Here is a 19171-nt window from a genome sequence, read left to right as displayed (position 1 = left end):
AGAGTCCAAAATGTAGTACTTGGATGCAATCTCAAAAAAAAAAACAGAATGATCTCTGTTAGTTTCCAAGGCAAATCATTCAATATCACAGTAATCCAAGTCTATGCCCTGACCAGTAATGCTGAAGAAACTGAAGTTGGATGGTTCTATGAAGACTTACAAGACTTTCTAAAACTAACACCCAAAAAAGACATCCTTTTCATTTCAGGGGACTGGAATGCAAAAGTAGAAATCAAGAGATACCTGGAGTAACAGGCAAGTTTGACCTTGGAGTACAAAATGAAGCAGGGCAAAGGCTAATAGACTTTTGCCAAGAGAATGCACTGATTACAGAAAACACCCTCTTCCAACAACACAGGGATGACTCTACACATGGACATCACCAGATGGTCAATACCGAAGTCAGATTGATTATATTCTTTGAAGCCAAAGACAGAGAAGCTGTATACAATCAGCAAAAATTATAGTGCTGGAGAAGACCTTTGAGAGTCCCTTGGATTGTAAGGAAATCAAAACAGTCAATCGTAAAGGAAATCAGTCTTTAATATTCATTGGAAGGACTGATGCTGAAGCTGAAACTCCAATACTTTGGCCACCTGATGTGAAGAGCTGACTCATTGGAAAAGCCCCTGATGCTGGGAAAGACTGAAGGCAGAAGGAGAAGGGGACGACAGAGTGTGAGATGGTTGGATGGCATCACTGACTTGATGGACATGAATTTGAACAGGCTCCAGAAGTTGATGATGGACGAGGAAGCCTGGTGTGCTGCAGTCCATGGGGTCGTAAAGAGTCAGACATGACTGAGTGACTGAACTGAACTGAACTGAACTGATGGTGATGAAAATCAGAACAGAGACATCTTTCTGGGGACATGGAAATATTCTATATATTGGAAATATTCTATATCTGTGGATTACACAGGTTTCTGACTTTCTAAAAATTATACTTAAGCATGAATACTTCAATGAACAAGAACTACATCTCAAAAAATAAGAACGGAAAATTTGGACTGTTTACAGTGTGTAGAAAACAATCATCCAGGAATTTAAGTGACATATTGCAATTTGTGTTCAGTTCAGTTCAGTTGCTCAGTTGTGTCTGACTCTTTGTGACCCCATGGACTGCAGCATGCCAGGCCTCCCTGTCCATCACCAACTCCTGGAGTTTAGTCACAGGCAAGGACCCCAACTCAAGTCTTTTATTTTTAATTCTAAATTCTTTACTCTTCTACCTAGAAACTTCTGAAGAGGGTAGCTGGATCTGGTATAAACCAAAGTAACATGATATACAAATATACACATTATCCACACACATTTTTTTAAATGAAGTAATATTATCTAAAAATGTCTCCATCAATTCTTTCTATAGCCTGATAGTGTTTTCTCTTTTTGTCTCACTATCATGTTCCCACTGCTTGGGTGGGAAGAGTGAAGCAGATGAAGGGCAGAAAGGAATACCAGAGGCAAAGGGGAAATCCACCTTGACTGCGAGGGGACATGGGGCATACTTCCAGGGCTGGACCAAGTCCTGGGAAGGTGGGGTGAGGTGTGATGTCTCCTGTGTTCCTCACCCATGCCCATCTGACAGAGTTTTCCTCATCCATTCTCCAAGGTCCACCTTTCACAGTGAGGCCTTCCATGGACAATTCTCTTCCCTTTCCCTCAGTGAGAATAAATCTGAAGGGCCAGGATGACAATGGAAAAAGAGTTTGGGCTAACCTCATTTAGATCTAAATTCTAGTTCTGATTTTTATAGGACCTTGGGATGTTACTACAAATACTTCATTGTTGTAAGATAATAACTTAATACAAGTTGCTTTGTAAACAATAAAGCAAACCAAAGTGCGTTGTGAGTTGGGAGCCACAAGAAATCTAATCTTTTGTTAACTGTTTTGTTTTCAAATGTAAACATGGTGGAGGAAATTTCATCCTGCCTTAACTACATTTCCATGTGCATCTATTAAAGGAGGATAAACACGGCCATGTCCGTCTCACCCTTCTGGGCACTGAGGCTGCTGGGCTGTGCTGCAATCTTCATCCACCCATGAGGTTTCTCCTGAAAAGCATAAGATCAACATCTTTAGACAAGAAAAGAGAAACCAACACTCAATGGATATGATCTTTCCAAATGACTTAATTCATGCTACTCCAATGACAAAATTCATACAGAACGTGTTAAATACTAGTTCACATGTTGGCAAGGTCAGTGCCTGTAGCAATTTGCACAGGTCAGTAATCTATACTAACAGTATCAAGAAGCCCATCTTTACCAAGAAAACAAAGGGAATTCTTTTAGCTGGAAAGGGACAATTTCTTCTTTCTTTTATTTTTTTTTTTTCCAAATAATGTTTTTTCCCTGAAAGACAATGCTTTCCCAACCACTAGGGGAAAATGAGTTTAATAAATGAAAGTGTTAATCACTCAATCGTGTCTGGCTCTTTGCAACCCCATGGACTGTAGTCCACCAGGTTCCTCTGTCCATGGGGTTTCCCAGGAAAGAATACAGGAATGAGTCACCACTCCCTTCTCCAGGGGATCTTCCCGACCCAGGGATCAAACCTGGGTCTCCTGCACTGAGCTACCAGGGGCCCTTTAATTGACATAGGTATATAGTCTAAAGAAAAATGAAAAGAAAACATGAATAAAGGAGAAATAACCAAGGAGAATAATTGATATTGATATTAAATGGGAAAGATTGAACAAATTTTTAAGATCATAACTTAAAAATTCTCACTCCATGGATACTTCTGTTTATGGAACATTTCAACTCATTAATGAAGTAGAAATGATCTAATATGAATGCCATCATTTGCAACTCCTAATGGACTATAGTCCATGGGGTCACAAAGAGTTGGACACAACTTAGCAACTCAGCACACATGCAATGAATCTGTGCAATCATCATACATGCCTAACATGACCAAAATAACCCCAAACAGACAGATATGCCTCTTGATGGAAGTAACACCACTAAGTGTGAAGGATACATGATAGACAGATAGGTAGACACTTGAATCTGAACAGTCCTCTAGTTCTAACTACCAGTTTGCAGGAAATATGGGAGAAGACAAAATGCTTAAGTCACAGAAGATCCGATCTACAAATCCCAGACTGGAAAATTCTACAGAATAAATGACTCCATTTATCCAACATGTAAATTGCATGAGAGGAAGTAAAGGAAGGGAAAACCTACTTTTAAAGGACTCGAAATATATCAGCCAATTGAAATGTCTGAAATCTCTTTGTATCCTACTTGAAATAAATATTTTTTAATATCATGAAACAGAAAAATCTGAACACAGATTAGATATTTGTTGATAATATTATAATTACTGAAGACATTTTTAGATATATTGATGGTACTCTAATTTTGTTAAATGTTCATCTTTTTTTAGATACATGCTAAAAATATTTATAGATGAATGATACTAACATTAGGATTTCCTTTGATGTAATCTAAAATTTTCACAGATAGGTTGGGGGTATTTTATTAAGAAAAAACTCCAAAACTTGAAAATGAGCAAAAGGATAACTGATAATTAGACTTCATTTTAATGTCATGCTGGTAATTATTATAATCTTAAAAGCCCCGCTCTGGATTGTCTGATTGCCTAAAAGTATATACCTTTATCTAGCTTATCTTTTACTATTTATTTTATACCTTAGTAAGGATAGCATTTTGGAGGAGGAAATGGCAACCCATTCCAGTGTGCTATGGACAGCGGAGCCTAGTGGAGTCTGGTGGGCTAAAGTTTGTGGGGTCACAAAGAGTCGGACAGGATTGAGTGACTGAGTACACACACAAGGATTCATTTAAGCAGTAGAAAACTAATAACAGTGTAACTGATTCTTGTCTGATAGCAGGTAAATTGTCCTGTAACAAAGCAAGCCATTTGTGTCCCACCAAACATTATATCTTTAGTGATATTGTTCCAACATTCTTTCAGTTCTGTGTATACTTAGTCTCTGCTCCTCTGAACCAGCTTAACACTCCAGTTGGTTATCTCCTTAATGAGTTAATGACTTTTTGATATATTTGCTTTGTATTTATTAGAGTTATATTTTTATCTTTTTTTTAAGTTATTTCTGGAAAGTGTTTGATATGGTTTAAATTTTCTGTGACATTCTTTTTTATTTTATTTATTTTTTAAATAAATTTATTTATTTCAATTGGAGGCTAATTACTTTACAATATTGTATGTAGAGTCATATTTTGATCTTTTTGAAAATTTCACTGTGTCAGCATGAGACAAGATTGGTCATGAGTTGATCATTGCTGAAGAAAGGTGACGGACCTATGGGAAAAACATACTGTTCTCTTCCATCTACACATTAGAAATTAATCTTTTTTTTCAAAATTCTAAACTTAAAATATAAAAGTAACTAGTTGGTTTCTTGCACACAAATTATTCAAATTCCCTCCAGCTCCTGCCTAGAGACACAATTTTGGCAAGAATCATTTACATCTGTAAAGTGCTGAATTCTTAGAGTGAGAAAACATTTACTTTTGTTTAAAAAATAAACTGAAATGATTCAGGGAACACCATCAAAGTAATTAATTAGTGGTAATGGTAAACTTCACCATTGCCTGTAACAATTGCTTTTGTTTTTGCTAAATTTAAGAAATACTGTGCAATGAATTCAGTGAGAAAATGTACCACATGACCAGAGAATCATTATTGAGATAAAAAGTTAAGAGTTATAAAATTAGGGTAGAAGGCCGGAGACTACAAAGGTCAGAGGCAGTATGGTCAGTGAATTTATTAGAGAAACAAGCAAACTGGAAACTATACTTGCTTTGTGAATTTAGATGGATTTTTAATGACACAATATTCTCTGTTAAGTACCAATTATTATTTAAAAACAGACTTACCATTTAGCACTTTTACTTTCCTTTCTGATTGCCCTTCTTAGCTGATTTTCAATTATATTTTGCATAAAAACTGATTTGTCCATTAGTGCAAAACCTATTTTCTACTAAGGGATAATAATGTTTCTACTATAACATTTTCTTCCTATTTAAAAAAAATCAAAATTCAATTTAATCTCTTTTTTGTCTAAAGATATTACACATGTTGATTATGAGAAAAGGGTTGACAGCATTTGCTTCAGCAAAACTTGAAGCAATTTTGTTGCTAAATGTATGTGTGCATTTTTCTTAAGTCTCATCAGATATTCAGAGAGATTGGTGATTTTTTTTTTTAATCTGCACCCCTAAAGTAGCAATGCAAGTGAAATCAGGCATTGATAAACCTGGAATCTCATCTTGGCTCTGCATGACCTCTCGCCAGTCCTAAATCAGCCCTTAAACCAATGACTTAGGACATAGTTGTCTCAACAATCCTATTGGTTTAACCAACTACTATTTGGGCCAGAGAATCTCGTTTGCGATGTTTTAACTTTAGGATCTGCCATCCCATGTTTCAAACCACAAGGATGTCTACCATAGTCATCAGGCTGAAAAAGAGCTTGCTCTATAGACAACATGGAACATTGAGTTTTTTCTTCTATGATATCTATGCTATGAGCTCCCTTTCTCTACCATACACAAAACACATTTCTTCTCACAGTAAACACATTGAGTCTTTTATTCCACACAGAGTGGCTAAAAATTCTTTGACTGGTTTTAATATTTGCAGCCTAGGCCAGCTCTAGGGTCACTGAACTCATGGAAGCAAAGGGGCAACACCTGCTTACCTTGGCAAACACTCTTATAGTCAGCACAACAGTCTTTCCTCTGTAAACAGTCATCTGAGCAAGAGCAAAGGCTGGATTCCAATCTGGTCTCCCCACAGCGAAATTTATTGCATGTCCATATTTGAGCTGAAGAATTACACAATTCAGTTTTGAGCATACAACTTATTTTAAGCATCCAATACCAAAAATATAAACTTTATGCATTTCTTCTTGTATTATCATACAGTCAAATTCTTAGTTTATCTGCATCCACAAATGAAAATACATAAAACAAATAAGGGGCAATCCACCACTTTTCCTCTTTTGGCATGGGTGGCAGAGAGGAATGTAGCTTTACAAGCTGTGGTTCTGGTCTACCTATCTACCTACCTATCAGGTACACTTCTGAGTTTGCAGAAACTGAACACCTGTCTTATTCCCACACAAGGATAGAAGAACTACCAGCCTTGAGTGACCATTGCCACCCAGGAGCAGCCTGCCTGGCCTGATCTGAGGACCGACATCAAGGAAGAGGCAGTGACAACAGAAGTAACAATAACATGGTCAGGTCTGTAAGAACACAGGCAGCCAGGGTACATTCCAGCTGACAGTGAAAGAATGGTAGATCAGCTCCCCAACGTGCCTCTGGTATTTTTCCAAGATAGGCACTTAATGTGAGATCAGTTTGAGTAAATCTAGAGGAGATTGCTTCCTAAAGGGCCACCTGCCAGGAAATGGTGATTGGCATTAATGTCAGCCCTATGATCAGACAAATGCATTGGCTAGGTGACAGCTGTATGTTTCAGTCATGCAGCGTTCTTCATTCTTCATTATATATTATGTACTTAGAAAGAAAAGATTTTTAATAATGAATTAAAGGGAATACAGAGCTTATCCATACTGGGTTATCCTCTACCTCGAGCCCTTTTCAGAATAATGTAAGAAGCTCTACTGTCCTAGTCTTCAATATCATTAAACCACTAGACACACTGCCACCGCTTTCCTTGACTTCCTAGAAAATTAGATATCGCAAACTAAGCTGTCTCTTCCACCTCAAGAACAATGTTTCTCCCAATTAAAATAAATAAATTTTAAAAAAAGAACAATGTTTCTCAAGGTGTGTTCTATGGAGCACTGGCATCAGAATCACCAAGAATCACCAGCTTTCTATAGGAGTCTTATGCTCTCCAAGAACCACTAAAAATGAAATTAAATAAGATGACAAGCCATAGGAAAACTTGCCTTTGAAATGTGTATAATTTGACAGTATTTTATCTGCTGGAGACTGTTATTCCTCAACCTCAACTAAACAAAATGTGAATTCTATCTTTAGAATACTAAAAAGAGGACAGGCTAATGCTAGATCCTGAATACAAGGTGTTATGGGCTGAATTGTGTCCCTTCCCAAAAATGCTGAAGTCTTAACTCTCTTCCCCCATGACTACGAATGTGACCTTATTTAGAAAAGGTTCTTTGCAGACAAATTAAAATGAGGTCATTAGCGTGGGTCCCAACCCAGTGTGGCTGGTATTCTTCTTGTAACAAGAGGAAATTTAGACGTGAACACATGCAGAGGGAAGACTGTGAAGAAACGGGGAGATGGTCATCTGGAGATAAGGGCAGATTTTTGAGTTTTGCTGCCACAAGCCAAGGAACACCGAGGATAGCCAGCAACTTACCAAAACCTAGAAAGAGGCAAGGAACAGATTCTCCCTCACAATCTTGGAATGAACCAACCCTGCCAACACTTAGAATGTGGACTTCTAGTTTCCAGAATTTCTGTGGCTTAAACCACTCAGTATGTGGGACTTTGTTATGTCAGTCCAAGCAAACTATTAACACACAAGTGTCTGGCAAGTATTTGCATATGCATTAATGATCACACAACCAACATGCTAATAAACTTGCTCTCAGAGTTCGTACTTGATTGCACACAGGTGTCTTCAAAGTCCCAGCAGCAGTCGCCTCGGCCTTTACATCCCGAATCACACCGGCAGCCCTCTAGTCCTCTATGTGAAGCATCAAAGCATTTTTTTCTGCAGCTGCCTGTAGGGTGAAGGGATAAGGCAATCAGTGCTCAGCAGTTATCCAAAGTCTCAAAGTTTAATGGTGGAAGCACAAGAAGTACCCAGCACAGATTAGGACAGAAAAATAGATAAGTTTTATTGCATTACCTGACTCATGAGTGCAAAGCGATAAATAATGAGTAATACAATAATAATTGGCTTTTCCCCAGGACTCCAGAGAAGTCCCAGACTCAAAGACACCAGGGGCCATTAGGAGAGGGTAGGAGGGACAAACAGAGGCTAAATGTAGTGAAATTGGTTGAAAGTCTGGACCCCATCTCCCACTTCAGAATAGAAGGCTCATAATTTGGAAGAAAGTGGGAGGAGTTGCTTTCATCACAGAGGCAGCAGACATGGAGGATAGCCACAATGACAAAAAAAGGATGAACAAGTCTTACTCTTCAATGGAACAGATGGTCACCAGACTTTTGAGTACAGCAAGATAGCATCCAACATGAAGGATCAGGACAAACAAGAGAAAAAGGGAAAAATTTTGAAGAGGAAATAATGCAAGGAGTAGAAGAGTAAATTGTTACCCTGTATATTGTCACCCTGTTTATTTAACTTCTATGCAGAGTACATCATGAGAAACGCTGGACTGGAAGAAACACAAGCTGGAATCAAGATTGCCAGGAGAAATATCAATAACCTCAGATATGCAGATGACACCACCCTTATGGCAGAAAGTGAAGAGAAACTAAAAAGCCTCTTGATGAAGGTGAAAGTGGAGAGTGAAAAAGTTGGCTTAACGCTCAACATTCAGAAAACGAAGATCATGGCATCTGGTCCCATCACTTCATGGGAAATAGATGGGGAAACAGTGGAAACAGTGTCAGACTTTATTTTTCTGGGCTCCCAAATCAGTGCAGATGGTGACTGCAGCCATGAAATTAAAAGACGCTTACTCCTTGGAAGGAAAGTTATGACCAACCTAGATAGCATATTCAAAAGCAGAGACATTACTTTGCCAACTAAGGTTCGTCTAGTCAAGGCTATGGTTTTTCCTGTGGTTATATATGGATGTGAGAGTTGGACTGTGAAGAAGGCTGAGCGCTGAAGAATTGATGCTTTTGAACTGTGGTGTTGGAGAAGACTCTCTTGAGTCCCTTGGACTGCAAGGAGATCCAACCAGTGCATTCTGAAGGAGATCAGCCCTGGGATTTCTTTGGATGGAATGATGCTAAAGTTGAAACTCCAGTACTTTGGCCACCTGATGCGAAGAGTTGACTCATTGGAAAAGACTCTGATGCTGGGAGAGATTGGGGGCAGGAGGAGAAGGGGACGACAGAGGAAGAGATGGCTGGATGGCATCACTGACTCGATGGACGTGAGTCTGAGTGAACTCCAGGAGTTGGTGATGGACAGAGAGGCCTGGCATGCTGCAATTCATGGGGTCACAAAGAGTCGGACACAACTGAGCGACTGATCTGATTCTGATTCTGAGAAGAGTTAAACACACACACACACACAATTGATTGAGATGCTCAGAAAAGATATCACATTCATTAAATAAGAAGAAAACTAATTTTAAAAAGGCAAATCATGTTCAGGGTGCTCTTGGAAATAAAAAAAAAAAGTGAGAGCAGTAATGAAAAATTCAGTGGCGGGGTGTGGTAGGCAGGATTATGGCTCTCAGGAAGGTTCCCTCCCCTAATCCTTGAGACTATGAATATATCACCTTACATGGTAAAGGGGCTTTGCAGATGTAATTGAGGCTACTATTTAGTTGACCCTGAAACAGGGAGGTAGTACTGAAAAGTGAAAACAAAGAAAATAAAAATGATATTGTTAAAGAAATCGTAGTAAAATTTCCCAGAATTGAAGAGCAAACATTATTACATCAAAATTATTCACCAAATTTTCGCAGCAAAACTCATACCAAGGGATCAACAGGATTAGAGAGATCTGGAAAGCTCCCAGAGAAAGAGCAGGAGAAATATATAAAGGATCTTAAGTCAGAATGATATCAGAAAAGCAACACTGGGAGAAGCATAGGTCAAATGACATGTTGCTGCTGCTGCTGCTAAGTCGCTTCAGTTGTGTCCAACTCTGTGCGACCCCATAGACGGCAGCCCACCAGGCTCCCCCGTCCCTGGGATTCTCCAGGCAAGAACACTGGAGTGGGTTGCCATTTCCCTCTCCAATGCATGAAAGTGAAAAGTGAAAGCGAAGTCGCTCAGTTGTGTCTGACTCTTAGCGACCCCATGGACTACAGCCTACCAGGCTCCTCCATCCATGGGATTTTCCAGGCAAGAGTACTGGAGTGGGGTGCCATTGCCTTCTCCAATGACACCCCACTCCAATGTTGGATACATGCAATAAGTAGATAGGTGCATAAGAATAGGTGCATGCATAGCAATTAGATAGCAACAAAGGTTAGTGAGAAAGTAAGGGGAAATTTTTATATACCATTTACATAAAATGTCTTTACATTTTTACATTCATTCTGCTCCTTTGAAACATTTTCTGCACTTGACTTTCAGGACACAGCAATCACCTGGATTCCCTCCCACATTCCTATCCACTCTTTCCTAGTCTTCTTCCTTCATCTTCCAATCCTTTAAGGCTGGCATACCCTGGTCACATTGCTTTAAATCCCACATATGATGCTGGTATTCACCGTGTTGTATGTGCAGTCAGAACTTCCCTGAATGCCAGCCTTATATATCCAACTACCTTTTGACTTTTCTACTTGGACATCTGGTAGATACTTCAAATTTCATGTATCCAAAACTGAGTTTCTGATTATTCCTCCCAAACCAACTCCTTCTATAGTCTTATCCAATCTCAATTATGGAAATTCCATATCAGGAGTTCATGCTGAAATCCTGAGGTCATTCTTGACTATTCTATTTCTTACTCCATATTCAACCTGTTGAAACAGTATATCTACTACATCAAAAGATCTCCAGATCCAAATACTTCTTCCCATTTACAATGCTACCACCCTGGTCCAAGACATATGGCTCTTCTATATCATTGCAATAATTTTCTAACTTGTCTCTCTACTTCTAGTATCACTCGGGCATTTATTCAGCAGCATGAGTGATCACACAGAAAAGCAAACAGGGGGTGGTCCTAAGATGGTGGAGGAATAGGACGGGGAGACCACTTTCTCCCCCACAAATTCATCAAAAGAACATTTGAACACTGAGTAAATTCCACAAAACAACTTCTGAATGCCAGCAAAGGACATCAGGCACCCAGAAAAGCAGCCCATTGTCTTCAAAAGGAGGTAGGAAAAAATATAAAAGATAAAAAGAGAGACAAAAGAGGTAAGGACGGAGCTCTGTCCTGGGAAGGGAGTCTTAAAAACGAGAGAAGTTTCCAAACACCAGGAAACACTCTCACTGCTGAGTCTGTGCCGAGCCTTGGAACCACAGAAGGCAACATAACTGGGAGGAAAATAAATAAATAATTAAAACCCACAGATTATGAGCCCAGCGGTAACTCCCCCAGCTGAGAAGCAGCACAGACGCCTGCATTCACCACTAGGAAGTGGGGGCTGGGCAGGGAGGCACGGCTGCACTACTTAGAGTAAGGATTGGGCCTGAATGCCCCGAGGGCAATCTGAGAGAACTAATTTGGGATAGCAAACGAGATGGTGGGATAACTACCACGCGAAAAGCCCTAACCTAAGACACCACCAGGCCCGCTCACAGAACAAAGGACTGACTTAAATCCCATGGGCGGAGGAGCCTGGTAGGCTGCAGTCCATGGGGTCGCTGAGTCGGACACGACTGAGCGACTTCACTTTCACTTTTCACTTTCATGCATTGGAGAAGGAAATGGCAACCCACTCCAGTGCTCTTGCCTGGAGAATCCTAAGGACGGGGGAACCTGGTGGGCTGCCGTCTATGGGGTCGCACAGAGTCAGACATGACTGAAGCAACTTGGAAGCAGCAGCAGAGCTATGTGAAAAGCCTTAACCTAAGACACCGTCAGGCCCACTCACAGAACAAAGGACTGAGCAGAGCTAGCCTGGCCTATCCCCCTGCCTGGTGACAGGCAGGCAAGGGCAGCCAGAGCTGGAAGAGGGCAATCGCAGCCCCAGAGAGGCATTATCTACCAAACTGCAAGCAGGCTTCATTGCTAACCAAGACTTCCTGAGATTCTGGATGGTCAACATCCGTTGAGAAGGTGCCCCAGTTGCACACTCAGAAAACCAAGCAGCAGGGATGGGGGAGGCGATAAGTCGCAGCAACCGCGCTGGCCAAACACCTGGTCACCTGAGCTGCTTGGACCCGGGAAGGGCACAAAACGCAGACCCAACCGAGTCTGCACGTCTGGGGACTACCCAAGTACCTGAACCTGAGTGGCTTAGACCTGGGAAGCACATACAACCTAGGGCCGGCCTCAGACGGTTCCAGGCCAAGAAACCTAAAGCCTAAGCGGTGTAGATAGGGAAAGCACACATGCGGAGAGCAGGGGCAAACCCAGTGTGGCAGAGACACTGTGAGCACACACTAGTATTATTCATTTGCAGCGTCCCTCCCTCCCCACAGCACGACTGAACAAGTGAGCCTAAAAAAGTGTCCACCACCACTCCCTTGTGTCAGGGCAGAAATTAGACACTGAAGAGACCAGCAACCAGAAGAAGCTAAATCAGAGGGAACCTCCTTGGAAGTGACAGGTGCAATAGATTAAAACCCTGTAGTTAGTACTGACTACATAGGAAGGGGCCTATAGATCTTGAGAAATATAAGCCGGACCAAAGAACTATCCGAAAATGAACTGACCCCACGCTGCCCACAACAACACCAGAGAAAGCCCTAGATATATTTTTGCTATTTTTACTATCATTCTTTAATTTTTTCTTTAATTTTTTAAAATTTTAAGTCCTCTATTACTCCTTTAATTTTCATTTTTATAACCTACTATTACTTTGCAACAACCCACTCCAGTACTCTTGCCTGGAAAATCTCTTGGGCAGAGGAGCTTGGTGGGCTGCAGTCCATGGGGTCGCTAAGAGTCGGACACGACTGAGCAACTTCACTTTCACTTTTCACTTTCATGCATTGGAGAAGGAAATGGCAACCCACTCCAGTGTTCTTGCCTGGAGAATCCCAGGGATGGCGGAGCCTGGTGGGCTGCCATCTATGGGGTTGCACAGAGTCAGACACGACTGAAGCGACTTAGCATTACTTTGCAAAAAAAAAAAAAAGAGAGAGAGAGACCATATTTTTTAAAGCAAACTTCATATATATATATATATATATATATATATATATATATATAAAATAATTCTTGTGACTTTGTTTTCTTTTTTTTTTTTCTTTAATATTGTATTTTTGAAAATCCAACTTCTACTCCAGATTTTTAATCTTTGCTTTTTGGTATTTGTTATCAATTTTGTACCTTTAAGAACCCAATTTTCAGTACCCATTTTTACTTGGGAGTGAGATTACTGGCTTGACTGCTCTCTCTCGCTTTGGACTCTCCTTTTTCTCCACCAGGTCACCTCTATCTCCTCCCTCCCCCTTCTCTTCTCTATCCAACTCTGTGAATCTCTTTGTGTCTTCCGGACTGTGGAGAACACTTAGGGAACTGATTACTGACTGGATCTGTCTCCTTTTGCTTCCCCCCTTTTATCCTCCTGGCCATCTCAGTCTCCTTCCTTCCTCTTCTCTTCTCTGTGTAACTCCATGAACATCTCTGAGGGATCCAGACTGTGGAGAGCACATAGGGAAGTGATTGCTGACTAGCTTGCTCACTCCTCTTTTGATTCCACCTCATCTCATCCTGATCACCTCTATCTCCCTCCTCCCTCTTCTCTTCTCCATGTAACTCTGTGTACCTCTCCTGGTGTCCCTTAATGTGGAGAAACTTTTCATCATTCAGCTCAGTTGAGTCGCTCAGTCGTGTCTGACTCTTTGCAACCCCATGAATCGCAGCACGCCAGGCCTCCCTGTCCATCAACAACTCCCGGAGTTCACTCAAACTCACGTCCATCAAGTTGGTGATGCCATCCAGCCATCTCATCCTTTGTTGTCCCCTTCTCCTCCTGCCCCCAATCCCTCCCAGCATCAGAGTCTTTTCCAATGAGTCAAGTCTTCACATGAGGTGGCCAAAGTACTGGAGTTTCAGCTTTAGCGTCACTCCTTCCAAAGAACATCCAGGACTGATCTCCTTTAGAATGGACTGATTGGATCTCCTTGCAGTCCAAGGGACTCTCAAGAGTCTTCTCCAACACCACAGTTCAAAAGCATCAATTCTTTGGCGCTCAGCTTTCTTCACAGTCCAACTCTCAAATCCATACATGACTACTGGAAAAACCATAGCCTTGACTAGACAGATCTTTGTTGGCAAAGTAATGTCTCTGCTTTTGAATATGCTATCTAGGTTGGTCATAACTTTCCTTCCAAGGAGTAAGTGTCTTTTAATTTCATGGATGCAATCACCATTAACCTTGATGTTTTATCACCGGTGCTGTATAGATGGAGAAATCTTGAGACTACTGTAAAAATAAGACTGAAAACCAGAAGCAGGAGGCTTAAGTCCAAATCCTGAGAACACCAGAGAACTCCTAACTCCAGGGAACATTAATAGACAGGAGCTCATCAAATGCTTCCATACCTACACTGAAACCAAGAACCACCCAAGGGCCAACAAGTTCCAGAGCAAGACATACCACACAAATTCTCCAGCAACACAGGAACATAGCACTGAGCTTCAATATACAGGCTGCCCAAAGTCACTCCAAGCCCATTGACATCTCATAACTCATTACTGGACACTTCATTGCACTCCAAAGAGAAGAAACCCAACTCCACCCACCAGAATGCTGACACAAGCTTCCCTAAGCAGGAAAACTTGACAAGCCACCTGTACAACCCCACCCACAACGAGGAAACTCCACAATAAAGAGAACTCCACAAACTGCCATAATACAGAAAGGCCACCCCAAACACAGCAATATAAACAAGATGAAGAGACAGAGGAATACCCAGCAGGTAAAGGAACAGGATAAATGCCCACCAAACCAAACAAAAGAGGAAGAGATAGGGAATCTACCTGATAAAGAATTCCAAATAATGATAGCAAAAATGATCCAAAATCTTGAAACCAAAATGGAATCACAGGTAAACAGCCTGGAAACAAGGATTGAGAAAATACAAGAATGGTTTAACAAGGACCTAGAAGAAGAAAAAAGAGTCAATATATAATGAATAATGCAATAAATAATATCAAAAACACTGAAGGGAACCAACAGTAGAATAACGGAGGCAGAAGATAGGATTAGTGAGGTAGAAGATAGAATGGTAGAAATAAATGAATCAGAGAGGATAAAAGAAAAACGAATTAAAAGAAATAAGGACAATCTCAGAGACCTCTGGGACAATGTGAAACGCCCCAACATTCGAATCATAGGAGTCTCAGAAGAAGAAGACAAAAAGAAAGACCATGAGAAAATATTTGAGGAGATAATAGTTGAAAACTTCCCTAAAATGGGGAAGGAAATAATCACCCAAGTCCAAGAAACCCAGAGAGTCCCAAACAGGATAAACCCAAGGTGAAACACCCCAAGACACATATTAATCAATTAACAAACACAAAGAAAAAATATTAAAAGCAGCAAGGGAAAAACAACAAATAACACACAAGGGGATTCCCATAAGGATAACAGCTGATCTTTCAATAGAAACTCTTCAGGCCAGGAGGCAATGGCAGGACATAGTTAAAGTGATGAAAGAAAATAACCTACAGCCCAGATTACTGTATCAAGAAAGGATCTCATTCAAATATGAAGGAGAAATCAAAAGCTTTACAGACAAACAAAAGCTGAGAGAATTCAGCACCACCAAACTAGCTGTCCAACAAATGCTAAAGGATCTTCTCTAGACAGGAAACACAAAAAGAGTGTATAAACTTGAACCCAAAACAATAAAGAAAATGGCAACGGGATCATACTTATCAATAATTACCTTAAACATAAATGGGTTGAATGCCCCAACCAAAAGACAAAGACTGACTGAATGGATACAAAAACAAGACCCCTATATATGTTGTCTACAAGAGACCTACCTCAAAACAAGGGACACATACAGACTGAAAGTGAAGGGCTGGAAAAAGATATTCCATGCAAATAGAGACCAAAAGAAAGCAGAAGTAGCAATACTCATATTAGATAAAATAGACTAAAACAAAGGCTGTTAAAAGATACAAAGAAGGACACTACATAATGATCAAAGGATCAATCCAAGAAGAAGATATAACTATTATAAATATATATGCACCCAGCATAGGAGCACCTCAATATGTAAGACAAATGCTAACAAGTATGAAAGGAGAAATTAACAATAACACAATAATAGTGGGAGACTTTAATGCCCCAGTCACACCTGGATAGATCAACTAAACAGAAAATTAACAAGGAAACACAAACTTTAAATGATACAATAGACCTGTTAGACCTAATTGATATCTATAGGACATTTCACCCCAAAACAATGAATTTCACCTTTTTCTCAAGCACACACAGAATCTTCTCCAGGATAGATCACATCCTAGGTCATAAATCTAGCCTTGGTAAATTCAAAAAAATTGAAATCATTCCAAGCATCTTTTCTGACCACAATGCAGTAAGATTAGATCTCAACTACAGGAGAAAAACTATTAAAAATTCCAACATATAGAGGCTGAACAACACACTGCTGAATAACCAACAAATCACAGAAGAAATCAAAATATGCATAGAAATGAATGAAAATGAAAACACAACAACCCAAAACCTGTGGGACACTGTAAAAGCAGTGCTAAGGGGAAGGTTCATAGCAATATAGGCACACCTCAAGAAACAAGAAAAAAAGTCAAATAAATAACCTAACTCTACACCTAAAGCAACTAGAAAAGGAAGAAATGAAGAACCCCAGGGTTAGTAGAAGGAAAGAAATCTTAAAAATTAGGTCAGAAATAAATGCAAAAGAAACAAAAGAGACTATAGCAAAAATCAACAAAGCCAAAAGCTGGTTCTTTGAAAGGATAAATAAAATTGACAAACCATTAATAAGACTCATCAAGAAACAAAAGGAGAAAAATCAAATCAATAAAATTAGAAATGAAAATGGAGAGATCACAACAGACAACACAGAAATACAAAGGATCATAATAGACTACTATCAGCAATTATATGTCAATAAAATGGACAACTTGGAAGAAATGGACAAATTCTTAGAAAAGTACAACTTTCCAAAACTGAACCAGGAAGAAATAGAAAATCTTAACAGACCTATCACAAGCACAGAAATTAAAACTGTAATCAGAAATCTTCCAGCAAACAAAAGCCCAGGTCCAGACGGCTTCACAGCTGAATTCTACCAAAAATTTAGAGAAGAGCTAACACCTATCCTACTCAAACTCTTCCAGAAAATTGCAGAGGAAGGTAAACTTCCAAACTCATTCTATGAAGCCACCATCACCCTAGTACCCAAACCAGACAAAGATGCCACAAAAAAACCCCACAAAACTACAGGCCAATATCACTGATGAACATAGATGTAAAAATCCTTAACAAAATTCTAGCAATCAGAATCCAACAACACATTGAAAAGATCATACATCATGACCAAGTGGGCTTTATCCCAGGGATGCAAGTATTCTTCAATATCCACAAATCAATGTAATACACCACATTAACAAATTGAAAAATAAAAGCCATATGATTATCTCAATAGATGCAGAGAAAGCCTTTGAAAAAATTCAACATCCATTTATGATAAAAACTCTCCAGAAAGCAGGAATAGAAGGAACATACCTCAACACAATAAAAGCTCTATGTGACAAACCCACAGCACATATTGTCCTTGATGGTGAAAAATTGAAAGCATTTCCCCTAAAGTCAGGAACAAGACAAGGGTGTCCACTTTCACCACTACTATTCAACATAGTTTTGGAAGTTTTGGCCACAGCAATAGGAGAAGAAAAAGAAATAAAAGGAATCTAAATTGGAAAAGAAGAAATAAAACTCTCACTGTTTGCAGATGACATGATCCTCTACATAGAAAACCCTAAAGACTCCACAGAAAATAACTAGAGCTAATCAATGAATATAGTAAAGTTGCAGTATATAAACTCAACACACAGAAATCCCTTGCATTCCTATACACTAATAATGAGAAAATAGAAAGAGAAATTAAGAGGAAAATTCCACTCACCATTGCAACAAAAAGAATAAAATACTTAGGGATATATCTACCTAAAGAAACAAAGACCTATATATATAAAACTATAAAACACTGGTGAAAGAAATCAAAAAGGACACTAATAGATGGGGAAATATACCATGTTCATGGATTGGAAGAATCAGTATAGTGAAAATGAGCATACTACCCAAAGCAATCTATAGATTCAATGCAATCCCTATCAAGCTACCAACAGTATTTTTCACAGAGCTAGAACAAATAATTTCACAATTTGTATGGAAATACAAAAAGCCTCGAATAGCCAAAGCAATCTTGAGAAAGAAGAATGGAACTGGAGGAATCAACCTGCCTGATTTCAGGCTCTACTAAAAAGGCACAGTCATCAAGACGGTATGGTACTGGCACAAAGACAGAAATATAGATCAATGGAACAAAATAGAAAGCCCAGAGATAAACCCACACACCTATTGACACCTTATCTTTGACAAAGGAAGCAAGAATATACAATAGAGAAAAGACAATCTCTTTAACAAGTGGTGCTGGGAAAACTGGTCAACCACTTGTAAAAGAATGAAACTAGAACACTTTCTAACACCATACACAAAAATAAACTCAAAATGGATTATAGATCTAAACATAAGACCAGAAACTATAGAACTCCTAGAGGAGAACATAGGCAAAACACTCTCCGACATACATCACAGCAGGATCCTCTATGACCCGCCTCCCAGAATATTGAAAATAAAAGCAAAAATAAACAAATGGGACCTAATTAAAATTAAAAGCTTCTGCACAACAAAGGAAACTGTAACCAAGGTGAAAAGACAGCCTTCAGAATGGGAGAAAAAAATAGCAAATGAAGCAACTGACAAACAACTAATCTCAAAAATATATAAGCAACTCCTGCATCTCAATTCCAGAAAAATAAACGATCCAATCAAAAAATGGGCCAAAGAACTAAACAGACATTTCTCCAAAGAAGACATACAGATGGCTAAAAAAACACATGAAAAGATGCTCAACATCACTCATCAGAGAAATGCAAATCAAAATCACAATGAGGTACCATTTCACACCAGTCAGAATAGCTGCGATCCAAAAGTCTACAAGCAATAAATGCTGGAGAGGGTGTAGAGAAAAGGGAACCCTCTTACACTGTTGGTGAGAATGCAAACTAGTACAGCCACTATGGAGAACAGTATGGAGATTCCTTAAAAAACTGGAAATAGAACTGCCATATGACCCAGAAATCCCACTGCTGGGCATACACACCAAGGAAACCAGAATT

General features: G+C 39.6%; 1 protein-coding gene across 1 annotated transcript in view; it reads right to left on the bottom strand.

Annotated features, from left to right (window-relative positions):
* Positions 1-19171, bottom strand: part of ENPP3 (ectonucleotide pyrophosphatase/phosphodiesterase 3) — an 88310-nt gene that overhangs the window by 59821 nt on the left and 9318 nt on the right. Inside the window, exons 3-5 of the mRNA XM_019967443.2 lie at positions 7599-7721; positions 5697-5822; positions 1995-2055 (exon numbers count right to left, since the gene is read on the bottom strand). Of these exons, the coding sequence (XP_019823002.2) occupies positions 1995-2055; positions 5697-5822; positions 7599-7721 (310 nt within the window). The remainder of the gene's footprint in view (positions 1-1994; positions 2056-5696; positions 5823-7598; positions 7722-19171) is intronic.

Source organism: Bos indicus, chromosome 9 (genome assembly GCF_029378745.1).
Source record: "Bos indicus isolate NIAB-ARS_2022 breed Sahiwal x Tharparkar chromosome 9, NIAB-ARS_B.indTharparkar_mat_pri_1.0, whole genome shotgun sequence".
Taxonomy (NCBI): domain Eukaryota; kingdom Metazoa; phylum Chordata; class Mammalia; order Artiodactyla; family Bovidae; genus Bos; species Bos indicus.
The sequence above is the reverse complement of the archived record's forward strand: the minus strand, read 5'-3'. Positions and strand labels throughout refer to the sequence as shown.